The 18,358-nt window shown below is 27.4% G+C and overlaps 1 protein-coding gene across 1 annotated transcript; it reads right to left on the bottom strand.

The window, feature by feature from the left end:
- Positions 1–2,606: 2,606 nt before the first annotated feature.
- On the bottom strand, positions 2,607–6,204 carry LOC137812871 (transcription factor bHLH68). Its single transcript, XM_068615105.2, has 9 exons — positions 5,606–6,204; positions 5,028–5,340; positions 4,557–4,631; positions 4,267–4,332; positions 3,915–3,980; positions 3,685–3,741; positions 3,383–3,427; positions 3,086–3,133; positions 2,607–2,974 (listed from the first exon to the last, which is right to left on the bottom strand). Exons 1-9 carry the CDS (start codon positions 5,842–5,844, stop codon positions 2,840–2,842), a joined length of 1,044 nt encoding a protein of 347 aa, XP_068471206.1. The 5' UTR covers positions 5,845–6,204; the 3' UTR covers positions 2,607–2,839.
- Between the last annotated feature and the right edge of the window lie 12,154 nt (positions 6,205–18,358).

Raw genomic sequence — 18,358 nt, 5'->3', positions numbered from 1 at the left:
CAATTAGAGACAAGGGGGTTAAGTTAAAGATGGCAACATCTCCACAGCTGTGTGCAATGAGAAGTAGGGCCATTTTTGTAACTCTGTCCACTTTGAAATGTGGCGGCAAAACTTCAACAAACTGTGGGACCACTTTTGCCGCCCAGCCGGCTCAACCCTTATTCATATACCTTCAATTACTTTCCTTCTTAACACAATCACACTTCTTTTCTAATTCTTACCAATACTTCAAAATTATTTATATTAATATTTCCTTTTCTTCTATTTCCCTAAATTTTACGTCCTTTTATGTCACAAAATTATTTTCATATCAAATTTTAGCTATGCCTGTAGCTAATTTCAAATTTCATTCTTTCAAAATTTAGGTCTTTTTTTAAAGTATCAATTACTTTAATCACTGTGTATAATTTAGGATTAAAACACTCTTCAAGAACATTGCTAAGAATATTTATCTCTGATTTGAAAAGTTCTATATAGTGAGGTGAGGGGAGCAGTGAATATTTTTTCCATTTTACCCATTGCTTCTTTCATTGTTAAAATAACGGGCCTTTGTAACAACAGCTGGACGTAGGCAGCAAGACCAAGATCACAGCCCATTTTGTAGAATATGGGCCGTCTAATCTGAACTATTTTTTTTCCACTTCCATAATTTCTTTCTACACCTCTACAAGCTACGCAAAATGTCAAAAGTTTCAAAGCACAGGGAAGTTTTGGATTAAGTGATCTGAAAGGTTTCTGGATTGTGTATTTTTTAGGTTAAAAGTTTAAAAATTGTGTTTTGGATTGTAAAATTTAAAATTATTTATTTTTAATGTTGTTAGACATTTTCGATTTACAATTTGAAAATTAAAATTTAGAATGTACTGTTAGAATTGCACAGTCTAAAATTATTTGTTTTCAATATTATTCAACACGCTAAATTATATAATATGAGATGCATTCTGGATTAATATTTTCACTTCTAAATTGGTTAATATATAATTAACTTTTCCACTTTTGGATTAACCATTCTAAAACTTGTTTTTATCGTAAGAGTTCTAATCGATAACTTGTTTATAATCCAGAAGTGAAACAAATTTTTGATCTAGAACTTATTTCACAATTCAAAACCTCTGAAATTATGACGAAGCTTTTCACAAACAATTTTTTTTATTATGAGATGTGAAGTTGTATAATGATACTAATGAAAGTTTTTATAAAAAAAATAAATAAATAATTTTTTTCATAAAAAATACTTTATTTTACAAATTGAAGAAATGAAATTGTAATATATGTTTCAGAAATGTTCTTGAGAAACACAAATGAAGCATGGTGTCTGAATATAATTTAAAAGGGACTTTTGTGCTTCTTATTATAATTTAATTATTTTGTTGATAAAAAAACATATAATGACTTCTTTAACTAGAACATTGAAATGCATTATTCTTTTTTTTAGATTTTATCCACATCCCTACTTCATATTATTTCCTTTATTTGTGATAAAAAAAAATTCTATATTTATGAGATAGATACTCCCAATTTATTACACTTATTATACGAGTTTTACATTCAAAAAATTTCTCTAACTCAACTTGATTATTACTGAAAATTAATTAAAAGTTACAAAAATTGTGTTTGTATATAATGCAGTAACACGCGGGATTCCATAGCCAATCTAGGGTTATTTATTCTGCGATTGATATAACCAAAGAAAGGGCGTATAACTATGCATTAGCCCCGCATGCGATACAATTCTGCATGCGTGTTGGACTCTGTCGGTGTATGTCTATGTGAACTCTGCACACTTCTTTACGTCTATTCATCCACCTACAACAATACACACTAACAACAAAACCCAACCAAAAACTTTACTAGCACTTTCAAATGCTCCATTATTCTCATATTATAATAATATAATTGTTTCGACACCAAATCTGATTCTGCATTGTACATTTTAAATATTGGTGTACCATGCTCACCGAAGGATTAAATAACTTAATTAAATAAAGAACGTGGTTACATGTGACGAGTAGTTACAACTTCTGTTGAATAAGTTAAATACGTTATCTGAAGCACTATCTGGATCTCAGAAAATTACCAACCCAGAGACCACTAAACATGTTTCTAGCCGTCAGTTGTTTGGCCCACGGCCAAGGCCCAAGTCAACCTACTAAAAGGACTTCTGAAAGAAGGAAAAGATACAATTTTCATAAGATTGGAGAACTTGAACGTCGGAGTGTACCCCGCCGGCCGACCGAGGCACGCGCAGAATAAAGGAGACTTGAAGAATAGGACAACTAAGAGTGAAGTAAGCATCGTGTATCAAGGTGGATCAACATTACTTAGCCCCATTATCCACACTGGTACAATTGGTATTCTATCACAGTTTTATTTTAAAATATGTATGGATTAAGAGAGGAACGTGTTTAAACTTGACATGGACTCCATAACGATGACAATGAATAGCATGCTAAGAGAATCGAATTTTGTTTAGAAGTTATTTTTAAGAGTTTATGTACCGTACGTGCATTGGTAATAGCTTGCATGGTCTGTTTAATTACTGCTAGCACTGAAAATAATCATACAGTTATTGCATATGTATATAATCTTATACATACACCTTAAGCTAGTGAAAACAAAATAAAGCTTGATTTTCATGAATTAAGAGTCTTAACATGGGGTGGCAAATATATACTACTCGACATGACAGCACAGATTTTATTCAGGAATGGTGTATAGCATCATGAGCAATCAGCCTTAGGTTTTGCAGCAGATTGACTGCTAATGATGTTATACAATCTCCATGAATTTGTTCTTCTGTATGCTGCCACATATATTAATATGGGTAAATTAGCTTCATCTACCGAAACCCTCCTCCAAAAGCTGGTGCCCAATAATCAGCTCCATTTTCACTTCCAACTTGCAGTGTGCATGACACTGGAACCAGACACAACCCTCTACTCCTTAGGTCCTTCTTTGCCTCTTCTTCAGAATCCTAATTAATTAACAACAACAAACCATCACAAGTTAAAATCAAAATACATCCTTCAACTAGTTTCATCAGTATTAAGTTGAAATTCAGAATTATAATTCACTGAACAATTACCTGCTGCTCACTAGTTGCTTTCCTCTTCAAACAGTTTTCATTCAGCAACTGCAACCAGAAATTAAATGAAAGAAAATAAGAATTTGAATAATAATGCAGTGAATTAGAGGAAGGAACTCATTGGTTTGAGAGTGATATGATATATATTATATCAGATAAAGCTGGTTTCTCTTTGACTGTGTAGCTACTTTGTTCATTTATAATATAGAATTGAAGTTGAAGTTGTAAGCTTTTGTTTTGAAATGCAAAATCCCCAAACCCCTTTAAGGGGTTAGTGGATCCAAGGAAAAAGCATACCTGACCGGGGTCTTCAGGGAATATACAATTCTTCTCTCCTTGAACCTAACATTAAACAATTACAATGATCACTCAATTAGTACCACATAATTACCCATTAATTAGTATACATTCTGGCGCACATGCAACAATAAAGATGCTAAAGGGAGAAAGAGTCACTAGTTATAGTAATTAAGTTTTTCTCATTTTGCTTTGACATCGTAAGATTAATTAACTAATTATTTTGTCTTTAAGATTAATTTTTATTTAATAATTTTTTTATAGTATGTGGGTTAACATAAGGTTGATATTATATTTCTTACAGATTGTTGGTGCCTGATGTTTCCTGATCCAGTGCCCAAGTATGGTAAGCTAAGGGCCTGCATCCATGGTGAAAAGAGAATAGGTTTAGAGCTTCAAAACCTATACATATGAATGTGTGGAAAATAGAACAGCGTGAAATAATGAACTTTTAACAGCTAGCATGCCATCACTATTCACTGACTCTCGTGGTTGTTTGCAAAAATCGACAGAGGGAATAAACATTAATTACCTCAATTTGACTCTGAAGGAATCTGATATACCCAATAGCTTCTAATAAGACAGACGCTGTGTCAGTCTGTAAAAGTAAAAAAAAAATAGCACACACAACAGTCATATTCCCAGTCATCTCTTATGCAATGCTACACAAACACCATGTTGCTTCCTCTAAAATACTGTGTTCAAAAATATATATTAAAGAAAGATGGGATGGGGAAGATGAAACATACAAGAAACTTCAAGATTATTTTCCATTATTATTTTCGAGGTAGGTAATACAAAGTTAATATATATATATATATATAATATACTTGGTACTTTTTCTTAGTTTATTAAATCTTGAATTGAATAAATTAAGTTTATACCTTTCCAAACGGGGAAACGAGTTGATGAAGGGCTGTAATTTTGTCACCTAATTTCTCCTTCCTAACCTGAAATGGACACATGTGCTTAATTAAGTGGGTTTAAGTAGATTCTTCATTTGAAGATAAAATGGAAAGAAAAAAAACATGTGTAGGAACAAGACAATCATGAAAAACAACAGTGACCACCCACACACATGTGATGTTTGTGTGCGGTTATGTGTGTTGGTTTGCCTGAAAAAGTGTTCGAGGTTGGAAGTTTCTGTCTAATAGTTTTCAATGGATGAAAATACCTTGAAGGTCGTCTGCGTTGTGGGCGGTTGAACCCTAGCTTTCTTGAATGCCCCACCAGCTGCACTGCTATTACACTTGAGAATAAAATAAACAAAAAATATAACTTTAGTTTAAATTATATTGCAAAAAAACAAAACCGAGAAGAAAATTGATGCTGTTTTGTATAGAAAGAATAGAAGAAGAAAAGACCATGTATATACTAGAATTCGTTTTATTATATAGAAAGAATAGAACATAAACAGAAGCAAAGAAATCCGTTGCTTGATCTATATAATAAAGAATAGAAGAACCACTTAACATAAATATTCATTCAAAAAACATTTGGGAGTCCAAATTCAAAGGTTAATTTTCAATTGTGAGATAGTTTTAGTAAAGTTTCACGAAATGTATAATATATATAACTCAAAGCAAAACCCAGAAAAGGAAAAAAAAAAAAAAGAATTAAATTGTGACATGTATTAATATTATACCTCTGATGATTGGTCTAGTGGAGGAGGCCTAGCATCTGTGTTATTGTTAGAGAAATCCAACATGCTGCTGCTGAAACTTGTTACACATGATTTGGGTGAAGAAGCAGGCACTATTTGAGACCAAGTTGGCTTTGGTGGGTGAAACTCTTCGTTTCCATGACCGTACACATAGCTGTTCACCGACCCTTCTTGCTTAACATCAACCATAGCAGCCCTTGAAGCCTGACTCAGCATTTGTTGCTCCCAGTTCTCCAACTTCTTTGACTCAACCTGGCACATAGCCCCTTTCTCTTCTTCAGACACCATCCCACTCCTATTGTCCAAAACACATGCATAAACACCAATCAGAATAGAAAAACATCAGCTAGTTAGATTTGATCCTTCAAAGAATAAACATACATACACTAAGTAAGGGCTTGTTGGTTTAACTTCTTTTAAAGAAACAATTCCTTATTCTGATGGATCTCTCTTTGAAAATTAAAACAAGTAATTAATAAGCACAGTCATAGAAGCATAAAGTGATGTCTTGGTGTGTCTGAGAGAGAGAGAAGGAGGGAGAGGGAGGAAGTTATTATTACATGAGTAGCTGGCTCCATGACTCTGGTAGCTCTTTATTGTTATCATGCCAAGAAGGGAGAGGAAGAGAAGAAGAGGGGTTATGTGGAGTTAGAAAGCTGGAAGGAGTGGAGAAGAAAGGAGAAGAATCTTGAGAAGGAGGAGGAGGAGGAGGACGCATGGTGTTGATGTTCCACCAGTTGTTAGGGTTTGCAGCCATCATTTGTTGCACCGGTGAGCTTTGCAAGACAGCTCTATTCATGTCTTTGTTAATTGGTGTGATCTCAACAGAAGAAAAGAGGAAGATGTTGTTCGAATCGAAGCCAAAACAGGGTGTTTGTAGAGAGTTTGAGACTGTGGGGTGATTAAGTAGGGGGAACACTACTACTGCTTGGTACTGTTTTTGAGAGAATTTGAATAATCATGGAGTTTTGAGAACCTTTTGTCTTTGTGTTTCTCTCTTTCTTTATTGCTTTTCTTTTCTTTTCTTTCTTCCTTTCATGGTTTTCTTTTTTCCTTTGCTTTTCTATTTCCCCTAAGCTGCTAGCTTTTGCTTTATCTTAAAGTGGGACAGAAAAGGTGGTAGCAATTCCCATAATTAAGAAAACCAATATATGCGTCTAACCATAGCCACTCTCAAGTGCACGATTTTTGTATCACATCTTCCACGTGGCGTGCTAATGAGACTTGTACATATTGCAATGCCTTTTAATAGATGAGACGTCTAAAACTTGGAAATTTAATTTGACTTATCCAACACAAACACTTCCACCATCTTATCCTTCACTCTATCTATCTGCACTCATTCATCATTCAATTTCATTAACCACTTTTATTTACTTCTATATATTTATGTATCAAAACCTTCAAGATTACAGCTAATTTTTCTCTGTGGAAGAAAGGGTTACAGCTAATTATTAATGTCCATCATACTATGCATGGATGATAAGTGTTAATTATAAATAGATTTTTTTTTATCAATAAAAAAAATTGGAATCATTTCAAGAATGTATTTCAATCCTTACCTATCTTTGACTGAAAATATACGTACAAACCCTAAACCTTAAACCTTAAAATATACAACTGTCCAAACAATAACAATTTGTAGAAAGATAATTAATAAATTAATTGACTAATTTATTAAAGAATTTGATTATTTTTGTAATAGAATTTGTTCTTTCAATTTCAGTTTTCTTCCTAATATTTAATCCAAAACTCTTTTAAGAAAAAAACTTAACATAATTTTGTCGAAAAACTAATTTAATAACAGATTTGGAGTGTGAATTGAAATATAGGTTCAAATATAGTTTTTATTTTTTATATTAGGGGTGGCGAAACGAAATAATTCGATCAACTTTTAGCATGTCAAAAATAAAGGCTAGGCCGTGTGGCAAGTTGGGTTAGAAATTTTGGTTTATTATATTAAAGGATGAGCTTATAGATAAATTTAACCATTTAAAAGAATTTAGTTATATAAATATTTTCTAAATTTTTAATTGATATATTGAATTAGATAAGTAAAATATAATTATTACTTTATATGTTAAATTATTTCATTATAATTAATAATTAAAACTTATTTTGTAAGTGCTAATGATTCAAATTACAATATTATTTTATATTATATTCTCAAATAATATAATATAAAAGAATAATTTTTTAATTATTAATTTAATTAAAATTAAGAGTTGGCATATTAGTTCATCGATTTTAGTAGATTGACCAACCAGGTAAAATCGATCAAAATAAATTAACAAATTCAAAACACCAACAAAATCCCTAAATTTTAAAGGACTAAGAGTTTAAATCATGACTCAAACCCACTTTTCCACGTCTATTAAAAGAAAAAGATATTCTATCTCTTTATTTTAGAAAACTTATATTTTTTAAATAATTATTAATTTTATATATGTTTTATGTTTCAATTTTTGAAGGTAATTTTAAAATTTAACATATTTATTTAAAAGTAAAATACAAAATATTTAAATAACTGAAATGCAAGAAAAAAAATCAAATAAAGAACAAATAAAAATTATAGTTTTTTGAATAAAAAACCAAAATTGTATAGAAGCATAAAATATACATAGAGGTATCAAAATTGTATTGAATCCTAAAATTTCCATATTGGGATAAAAATGAAAAGAGAAATTATCGGTTTAAAATTAAATAAACTTTGTAAAGTTGCTTTCATCAGTTTTTAAAAAAATAAAAAATAACCATATAAGCTATGCACAACCAAATTTGCAGGTATGAAGATCGGCTTGACGAAATTGGCAAGGAGAAAAATTATTTTGCATATAACATAGGATATATATTATTATATTATAATATTAATTATTTACATCTAGAACTTTGTATAAGTGATAATCTATTATATTGCTACTACAAAAGTTAATACATAATAAAAGAAAATGAATTTGACCACTTAAACATGATGAGAAACCCTAATCTTGATTAATGGACATAAATTTAAAAAGCGTCTCAATAACCTTTTCTTCTACCAAGCATGTCATTCTAGTAACCTGGTATGAATGAATAGATAAAAGTTGTTTTTCTTGTAACCTTAAAATCTACATATCTAACTTTTCAAAAATTCCCCAAAATCTAACTTTTCCAATAATAAAAAAAGTATAGGTTGATTTTAAATTTAATTTTGTACAATATATTTTTCAATTTAATTAATTATAAACTCCAAAAAATAAAACCGAAACATTAACGATATTGATTGTTAAATGGAAAAGGAAGTTGTCACCCAGAAATAATATGCACAACATAATTTTTTTTATAAGCACAGTATTTGTCATTGCATATATTTAAATTTGTAATAATATAAGAATATTTAAGATGTTAGTATTTACTAAATAAAACTACATATTTTTAAAAATATTTAATGCAGTCTCTATAAACAATATTAAATAAATTGAAATATCAATAAAAAGAAGTTATAAGAAAAGAAAAATATTTATTAAATTATTGAAACAACACTAATCAGTAGCCTTTCAATTATTTTATTGCACCATGATGGTCAACGAAAATTACTTGGTTAACGAAATATGTAACACGTAGATTATGATGCATGTCAATTAACTTTCCGAATTTGTGTGACAAAATTAACAAATTACTTAATCAAATCTAAAACGTAATATCATCAACCCTGTTGAGCAAACCATTAAACTTTATTTGAATGAAGTTTATTTTATAAAATATACTTTTAGCTAACCCTAATTTTATAATGAAATCGTTTATGTTTAAAATATTATATTTAAAAAGTAATCCTATAATAAAAAAAAATTAGGGCAATAGTAATAATATTCTTCCTTCAAATTCAATTATTTATATATTCACTTTAAATTATTATGAATTGATAAAAGAAATTTAAATAGATTTTGTTAAATATCATGTTTACGGATGTCATTGTGTGCAAATTTTTATAGCTTTAAAAAAAAGTTTAAAATTCAACGTTTAAGTTTTTGGTAACATTAAAAAATCATTGTCAGAAAAAATTAGTATTCAATATCTGTTAACTATTCCTGTTATATTACTTAACTTTTAGTTGAGTATGTATTTTTTTTGTTTGCACTTTCTATAATTAATGTTTTTTAAGCAAAACGAGATTTATAATAATAAATTATACCCATTAGAAACTTAATCTTTTTACTGATAAACTATTTTTTTAATTTGGTTTTGTCCAGAGTTTTTCCTTTTTACATTTTTAGGCATAGTCCTGTCTAGAATATCTCAACAACATCTTAAAATTATTATAAAAGTAAACACTATATGAAACAGCTATTTTATGAATAACATAAAATAGTTAAACAATATGTATTGTTTTGCATTTGAGAGTGGTATGTCGATAAATATATATCTTATGATTAGATGCTTTTTAACGTTATTTATTATTTAGTTGCACCTGATATTAGTTTCACTTTGTTTATCAATAAATAAACTTTAAATTTACTTTAATTTTATAAAATCAGTTTATAAGTAAAATATCCATTCATGAATTACAAAATATCATAATCTTTAATCAGATTTTTAAAATTATTATATAAATTTATATAAGTATAAGAGAATTATTATGCAATAATTTTTTATTTATATTTTGTTCTATTATTTTTTTCAACAATAAATAAATAATTAAAATACTTTAGGATGTCTTAACCCTTTTACACTAAAAAAATCTTTTACCAACTTTCTATACTCAAATTTAATATTAAACAGCCAAATAAACATCATAGAGTAGTTCATCCTAACAACATCCCAACAAAAATACATATTTTTTTAAAGCTCCTATTATACATATCACGTTTAATTTATTTAGAAATAGAATAATAATATTTATCTTACCTATTAATAACGTAACTAAAACTGGTATGAAAAAAATTATGCTAAAAAATTTAAATGTTATTGGATACTTTAAGATTGAATAACACTAATTAAATTCAAATTAAAATGTATATATTAATTGTAAATATAGTTTTTTTTTACTTCCTCGAATGAGAGGAAAAAAATACCTATCGAGAAAAAAAGTTAAGATGGAAAACTAATCTATTTCGTTGTTATATGAGATAATATCTGTCTAATAAATGAAATATCAAACCATAAGTATTTGTGGCGCAGTAATTAATTTGATTTTATTTCAATAAAATTGTTATTAAAATAAGAGCAATGATATATGACAATCACATCTTTTTATACCACCACCTTATAACTTTCAATATTATTATTTTAATATATTTTATATTATTTAATTATAATTTTATTCTTTATTATATATATTTATTTATAAATTTATCACATCAAAATTGTATACAATTTCACACTATTATTTTTCTTAAAATAATTAAGTATACAATTATCCTCCTGTATTAAATAAATAAATAATATATTCGTACACACATGGTGGCATGAGCATCTTTATCACAAATTTTAATGTGATGAATGCAAATCAATAGTCAACATTACCACTGATGGGATTGTGCATGTAATAACAAATAAAGTAATTTTTTAATACCATTATTAAATTTTATACATTTCAGACAAACATTCCTTAAACCGCATTTTAATGTTCCCAACAAATTAATCACATCTCTTGTTATTCATTCACGTAAATTGTTGAAAAATAAAATATTATTTATAAACAAAGAACATAGTAAAATAAATTGGAAACATAAAACAATAAAAAAATAAAAAGGAATTACGTAATTAAGAAATCTGGAATAAATAAAAAAATAAAACTTTTTAAAAAGTGAAAAAGAATATAAGTAATAGACATATAGTTTAGCTAGGGTGGGGTTTATCTTTCTTAGCACATACCCTATTCCCAAATCTTGCTTGTAGGTGCGGTGTCGTTTATCGGTAACACACATCACACAAGCTCCTTTCTTTTTTCCTCCACTTTCCACACTTTTTGCTATTTTTTTTCTCCTTTTATGTATCCATTTTAAAAAATATATATATTTTGATAATTTAAAGAGTTGTATATAATTTTTTATATAATAGTTTTAATATAATAAAAAATAAATTTATAATTAAATGATATAAAATCGATTAAAATAATAATATTGAAAGTTATAAAATGAATTAGGAAATGTTCGTGTCACACATGATGGGAAAAACGTATTCGGAATCAACATACATAATCACTAATCAACTGTAGAAAATAAACAACACAGAATTTAACGTGGTTCGATCGCCAACTGCAACCTACACCCACACACGGGCAATTCTGTTACACCAATTATAAGTACAATTATCTCTTTAAATAGAGATTATAAAAGGGACACAATGATTAAGTTTACTCACTAAACATGGTGTCTAGTCAACTCAACCTAATTGATCATGGCCTCATACCCAACAATACACGTAACTACGATACTCATAAGATACTCATAAACCCAAAAAAAAATTGATTTCTGACAATTCTAACATGATTTTAACACAATTTTAAAAGTGATAAATACATTAATTTTCTAAAAAAACTAAATTTATTGTGTAAATTTTTATTATGATTATAAAAATAAAGAACAATTTTTTTTGAATAAGTCATAAGAAACATATTTTTGTTAAAAAAAATAGAACATATTTATACACATAAATCTTTATTGTCAAATTATATAATTCATAATTATATCATATATAGATTTGTGTCCCATGTCCTAATTTTAAAGATTATACGTATCTTCGTGTTCGTATCAATGTCTTTGTGAAATAATAAATAAGTTTATTTTATTGTTTTTTTAATTACAAGCAAACAAATTTATTTGAGCATAACTAAAATATCTTTGTGGAATAGTGATTAATATAATACTTTAATTATTTAAATAAAAATTCCGACCAAATAAGTTTAGTATATTGCATTTTACATAAATTTATATGGTGGATTCCCCCTCCAAATGAATGTCTTTTTAGTAGTACACGTTTTACTTTTCCCTTCAACTTTTTTTATCATCTCTATATCGTGTGCGTATGTATTATTAAAAAAAGAAGACATTGACCTCACTTTTTCGTCATTTATGTATGTCCTTCTTTAACCTGTGTTTTTATTATTTCAGCAATCACATTTCTCATCAATATTAGCCAAAACTCATTTCATACCAAAGAGTGCACGCAACTTAGTGAGCATTAAAGTTTCTAAGTCAAATACATCTTCTATTATTAACAACAACAAATAAATGGCCAAAGATATTGTTATAAAATAATTGCTATTTTTTTCCTTAAAAGTGGGATATTTTTGTATCATCTTCATCCCTCAAAAATAACTCACTCCTCTTGTTTTTCTATTCACACTATGAAAATTTAACTTCTATATTATATAATCAAAAGACTAGATTTATTAGTCATTTGTATCGTAACTTGTAACTAAAAGTTGCAATTTAAACACGTGACTAAAAGAAATTGCTAATAATCTACTAGTATAACTTTTTATAATTCAAATTACTCATTTGAATGTTAATATCAGATATCTTGTTTTGTCATCTTTTTTTTCACATAATCTGTTAATATTAAATTTGTTAGGATTTTTAAGTGTGAGTTTATTCACACGTTGAGTAAAAATGTGTCTAAAGTTATTTTAAGGTTTTGAACTAAAACTAGTGTCTTATTTTTATATAAAATGATTATAATTTAATGGTGTTGAATCATTTTGATTATTCTTTTAAAGGAAATATCTAAAATCCAATAAAGATGATGTTCTTTATACAATGTCATAATTAAGATATTGTAGTAATAATTATAAATTATTTGTGTAAAATATATTGAAGCTTGGAATGTGTTTTTTGAAACCCAGTATTTATAGTTTAAAATTTTGAAAAGAGTGTGCTTTTTAAAATTAAATCCGTATAAAAAAATCCTCATCAGATTCCTGATCACATGCTTCAGAATTCCCTTTAAAATTAGTATCATTATTATGCCTCTTGAAGATGATCCCAAGACAGTTTAGTTAACACTAAACAACAATATGAACATATAAATAAATTTATAGGTTAATAGGATGCCCCAAAAGCTAGCGGTTCCCTAGTCCTACCTTCCTTTCTAAATTTAAAAACAACCCTACAATGGAGAGAGAAAAAGGTAAAATGCAATTTCAATATCTTAACAAGTTTGTTATTTTCTTAGGCTAGAAATAAAAGAAGCACACGGACTAGATGATATTGTGATATGCATCATTTCAATTCTACTATCTCTTTTTTCCTTTCTTTTTGTATTTAGGTGTTATGATTAGGTTGGCGCAATTGATGAAAGAATGATGTATTTTTGTTAACGTCTCAATCTCAACATTTAAGATATCATCTGTATTAAAGATTGGTGTTTCGTTATAGTGTTATTTTTAAAAGATATTTCGGTAAAATGAAGAAAAAATGAGTATATAAACTACCGTTTACTTCAACTCATGAACAATATGAAACTATATCGATAATATCGGAAAAAAATCATGAACAGTATATACTTAGATTTAATTTATTAAAATATTTTAGAAGTGAATTAATATCTCTTAATTTAATTTCGTCATTACAAGTTAAAAGATTTAAATGGGAAGTCTTCGTTTATTTAAAAGTTACGTTTATTTAAAATTTAAGCAAGACCGACACAAATTAATAATTATATTTAAAACCTCTGTACAAAGCACGTAAGTTTCGATATAATCCAAAATTAATAATGAGTAATTTTCCAATCCTAGATTACCAACCAATTCAATTCTCAATTTGATCCACTAACACTCTAAGTTTTGATCTTTTTATCCTCTTTTCATATACACTTAATAACATTAAAATCCAATGTATATAGCTTCAAATCATGACTTAAGAAGGAAGTTACATCAAAGCAAATAAAATTTTAAAATTAGTTTAGACTTTCAATTTCATGCACCATTTTCACCTCTTTCCGTAAGCGTTCGGAGCATTCCAATTTGATGTTTATACGGTTTACACAATATATGCACATGAAAAAAAGTTATTAAAATCTGAAAGTTAGTCTCACATTAGATTACTTTTTTCTCTCGTTTCTAGGTTAAAATTATATAGAGAAAAAATATATCACTGTTAGACAAATATTAAATAAAAATTAATTTTAAAATAAAAAATAATTAATTATTATATTAATTCAATTAGATACTATTTTATAGATAAAAAATATTAATATCTAAATTAATTCTTATTATTAATAAATAATTTATAAATTGATATCTAATTAGTTATTATTAATTGTATAAATTATAAATTTTAAAATTAAAATTTTGATAGCTAATTAGATACTAATCTAGAAATTCATATTGAGAGAGTGCATGAGAATTATAAATTATTTTTTCTATTTCTATAAATTTTTATTTTGAGTTTTTTTTTTTAAGTTTTTCTTTAATTTTGTGCTTTTTACATGAGATAGCTTAATTGATATCTTGGAAATGTCAAATTCTTCCCAAGCTAGCGGTATTTTTTTATCTTCCTTTTTTTAATATTTGTTAATATTTTATTACATTATTTTTTGTATTATTTTGTTCTACGCTAAACATTTCATTTTTAGGAAATATTTGTATTTTGTCTGAAATATATAATTGATGTTTTGTAATTAAATTGGATGAGTTAAAATAATATTTAGAGTAGTTATAGAACACGATCTCTCTCTATTGGTTAGTTTTAAACGATAGGAAAGACAAACAAAAAAATGTAAGCAGGTACTAGAACAATCTCTTTTATATAATTGATTAAAAATAAATAATTCTTAATTTTCACTAATGCATCTGATCACATTTTTTTAACTCAATTATGGTTCAAATGAATAACATGTTTGTACCTAATTTATTTGTTTTGTTCCTTTTCCTTTTTGTTTTGTTCATTTTCTCCCTTTATATGTAAGTTGAGACAATAGAAAAAATGTTCCCAATGAGCAATAAAATAAGATTACGGAAGATGTGATTGAAGAATTCCGTTAATACTTTAAATACAAATTCCAATGCCCTGTGCTTTATGTTTTCTTACACTTCTTTTGTCTTTTCCTGAATCTCCTGGAAAATAATTCACACTCTCTATTTTTTAATTCCACCCTTCATCATTACATCCATCAACAATCTTCATTTTCCTCGTTGCTTTTTCTCTACCCTCTCATCTCTAAACTCAAACTCATCAATGACAAAACCAAGTCAAACACTCAGGAATTAATTAATTAGTCTTATTTTAACTAATATTTTCTCACACTACACTAATACACTAATATCATTGTTGTAGTGTTAATGGACCGAGTTGATATTAAGAGAGAGGTTCCTTTGGAAATTATAAAAGTTGGCTCTTCTCAGTTTTATTTTAACTGTAGTGTTATGAATTGAATCTGATGTTTGTTTAGAGATTGTTGAAGTTAGTTTGGCTTTTAGTCTCAATGACTTACATCTGATACTAGAGGACTATAGTGTTATGTGTCGAGTTCGATGAAGTACTGATAGATCACTGATCAATAATATTGTATCAACACATAGATTACACACTATATTAAAAATACACTTATTTTTAATTATATTAAGTATTTTGGACATAAGATCGTCAATAATCTTCTATAGAATTAAAAAAGTATTTTAATTAATTACTTTTATAATGATTCAATAAACTTTTAAGAAAGTATTTTAATATAATTTGTCTAATATGATATATAGATTATATTAAAATCACCAAAAAATAGCAATATCCGTGGCCCCACTCTTACATTTGATAATTACGTGCTGCTATTAATGATTTCAACAAACAATAGAACAAGAGTAAATAGTAAATACCATATAAAGATATTTCAAATTTTGATAAAAGAGTTTTGTGGAACTTAGAAACTAACAAGAAATGAGGCAGTGGAAATTCTCTTATTCAGACGCAAACCTTTTGTGGAATGATTGATAGCTTCGTCTAGTTGCAGGGGTTTGGTGGCCATAACATTTTTTTTTAATTATTTCTCACAATCGTTTTCAAGATAGAAGAAAATAGAATCCAGAATTTGATCTTAAGAATTAAGATATCTCAGAAGTTGAATCAATGGGTCAACTCAGTGTCTCAGGCATTGATCAAAATTCTAAACAATTATAAAAATAGAATCAGATGTACTGTTCAAACCTACTACTGTCTAACCAAAAGTTCTGAAAAGGATAGTTTCGACACTGATTGATTCACAATAATCAACAATTTCATTTAATAATATTCCCTAAAATATGTCCCATTATTTATGGAAGGTTAATCCCTTACCACAAAATCTTAGGTTTGTCACCATTATATTGTTTTGTTTTTTAAATATAATGACAGATAATTGTTATTATTTAACTAATAGATGTTAAATTTTTGAAAATTTATATATATATATATATATATATATATATATATTTTATCAGTAATAAAAAATCATTAAATGGAAACCATTTCGGAGTAGTCCAACTTTTATAAGCTCACATAAAATTTAACTTCTATCTCGACACCCAAAATCACCGGACAAATGACCAACCAAACCAAGCGCTAATTAGCTTTACCGAATCAGCCATATACAGGCCAAAGGATCCAGAACCTAACAGGGGTAGGAAAAATAAACTTCGTGGTACTTTGTAACAATCCAAGACCACACCTTTACTTGCGCCGAGACAAAAACTTCTAACACATTTGTCACTCCTCCATTAAAGACGACTGAGTTCCTATGCTTCCAAATTTCACTCACAATTTCAACCGAAATTGTTCCTCAAAAATATATATATATATATATATATATATATATATATATATATTAATAACAGTAGTAATGGGTGAGAATGTTATAATAGGAGGCTTAATCCTAAAGTAAAGTTAAAGATGAAAAGAGTCTCACAGGTGACTTCTAATTAAAGGGATGTCTTTGGGAAGATTTTGAGTTTATACTGATATGATAATGCCCATGCAGCAAAAGAAAGGGAAAACGTGTTAAAATTATTATGTTTATAAATTATTACACTTCAAATGAAATCATGAATATTTTTTTATTTTGATTAAATTATCATCTGCGGGGTTTACTTGTCTCAATTTATTAATTAATTTTTAATTTACAATTAAAAGATGCATATTTTTTTATACACTCACTGTAATGTAACCCAATAGGGTGTTTTTATTTTTCTTCCAAGTTATTAAGACAAGACTTTTAATCTAATTAGAAAAATTATTCCAATTCCCTCAGTTGAGATACCTTAAGTGAAATCTATCTATTAAACCAATTTATTAAATTCGTTAAACGCATTAAAATCAGTCCAACATATAAAATTCGGATGAATCATTAGAATCAGACTTTTTTTTAAAAATCTTTCAAAAACCAATTTCAATTTCAAACTAGCTAATTCAATTATTCCAACAAGTTTAAAAATGCATGAAATAACATACATAAAATATAGTTGGCATCGTGATACTAATATCATTTAATATAATCATGTTAAACCCAAATTCAAATGTAAAACCAATAAAAACACCAACAATACCAAAATCAATTCAATTACCTCTAAATACTGTAATACTGTATTAACAACTTAAAAATATTTATGCATCATAATTCAGAATGGAATATTAATTAACTTTCTTGACCTCATTATTATTTGTAGTTAAAGCAATACGTAAAAGAGAGACAAATACTCTCAAAGATATGATATTTTGTTAAAAAATATGAAAAAAAAATAAAGAAATGAAGAGAGAAATTCGGAGGAAAGTTAGAGAGAGGAAACATAGAATGAGAATAAGAAAGAAGAAAACAAAAAGAGAATGGGCCAAGGCCCATGGACTCTTACATTTATACCCAAAAAGTATATTATTAAAGATAAAAAAAAAAAATTGTTTTTATCGTAAAAAAAGTTCATATTTTTCACTCTGTTACCATTACTTTAAATATTCTCATAAATAATATGAAATAAATTAATTAAGTGGTCCTGTATTTTATTTCATTTAATGTTTCACGTGTCTAGCGTAATTCTAAAAAAATATTATTTATACTTCAATGATTCCATGCCAACCCATAGTAATTGAATCACACGCTCTACAATAATGGCATCTAGATTATAAAAATATCAATAAAGCTTTGTCTAATTAAAATTAACAAGGATTAGATTGGTCTTCTACAAATACAAAAGTTATAGTTTTGTTAGTAATGTACCTCGTGAAAATCTTGTTAAGTATATTTGCACGTGTTTATTATTAACTCGTGCGAGGCATTACCCAACCTTAATTTGTTTCAGATTCAATTTATTTTAATTTATTTAAATTGTAGTATTATAGACCGAACCTAATATTGTATAAGTTAGAATAAAA

The sequence above is a fragment of the Phaseolus vulgaris genome, chromosome 2 (genome assembly GCF_051622355.1).
Source record: "Phaseolus vulgaris cultivar YP4 chromosome 2, ASM5162235v1, whole genome shotgun sequence".
NCBI lineage: Eukaryota > Viridiplantae > Streptophyta > Magnoliopsida > Fabales > Fabaceae > Phaseolus > Phaseolus vulgaris.
The sequence above is the reverse complement of the archived record's forward strand: the minus strand, read 5'-3'. Positions and strand labels throughout refer to the sequence as shown.

Coding starts and splice junctions, on each gene's coding strand:
- LOC137812871 (XM_068615105.2), bottom strand. CDS start 5,844: ATGAATAGAGCTGTCTTGCAAAGCTCACCGGTGCAACAAATGATGGCT. Junction 5,341..5,605: donor TCATGGAGCCAGCTACTCAT/GTAATAATAACT, acceptor TTTGGACAATAG/GAGTGGGATGGTGTCTGAAG. Junction 2,975..3,085: donor AAGCAACTAGTGAGCAGCAG/GTAATTGTTCAG, acceptor TTAATTAATTAG/GATTCTGAAGAAGAGGCAAA.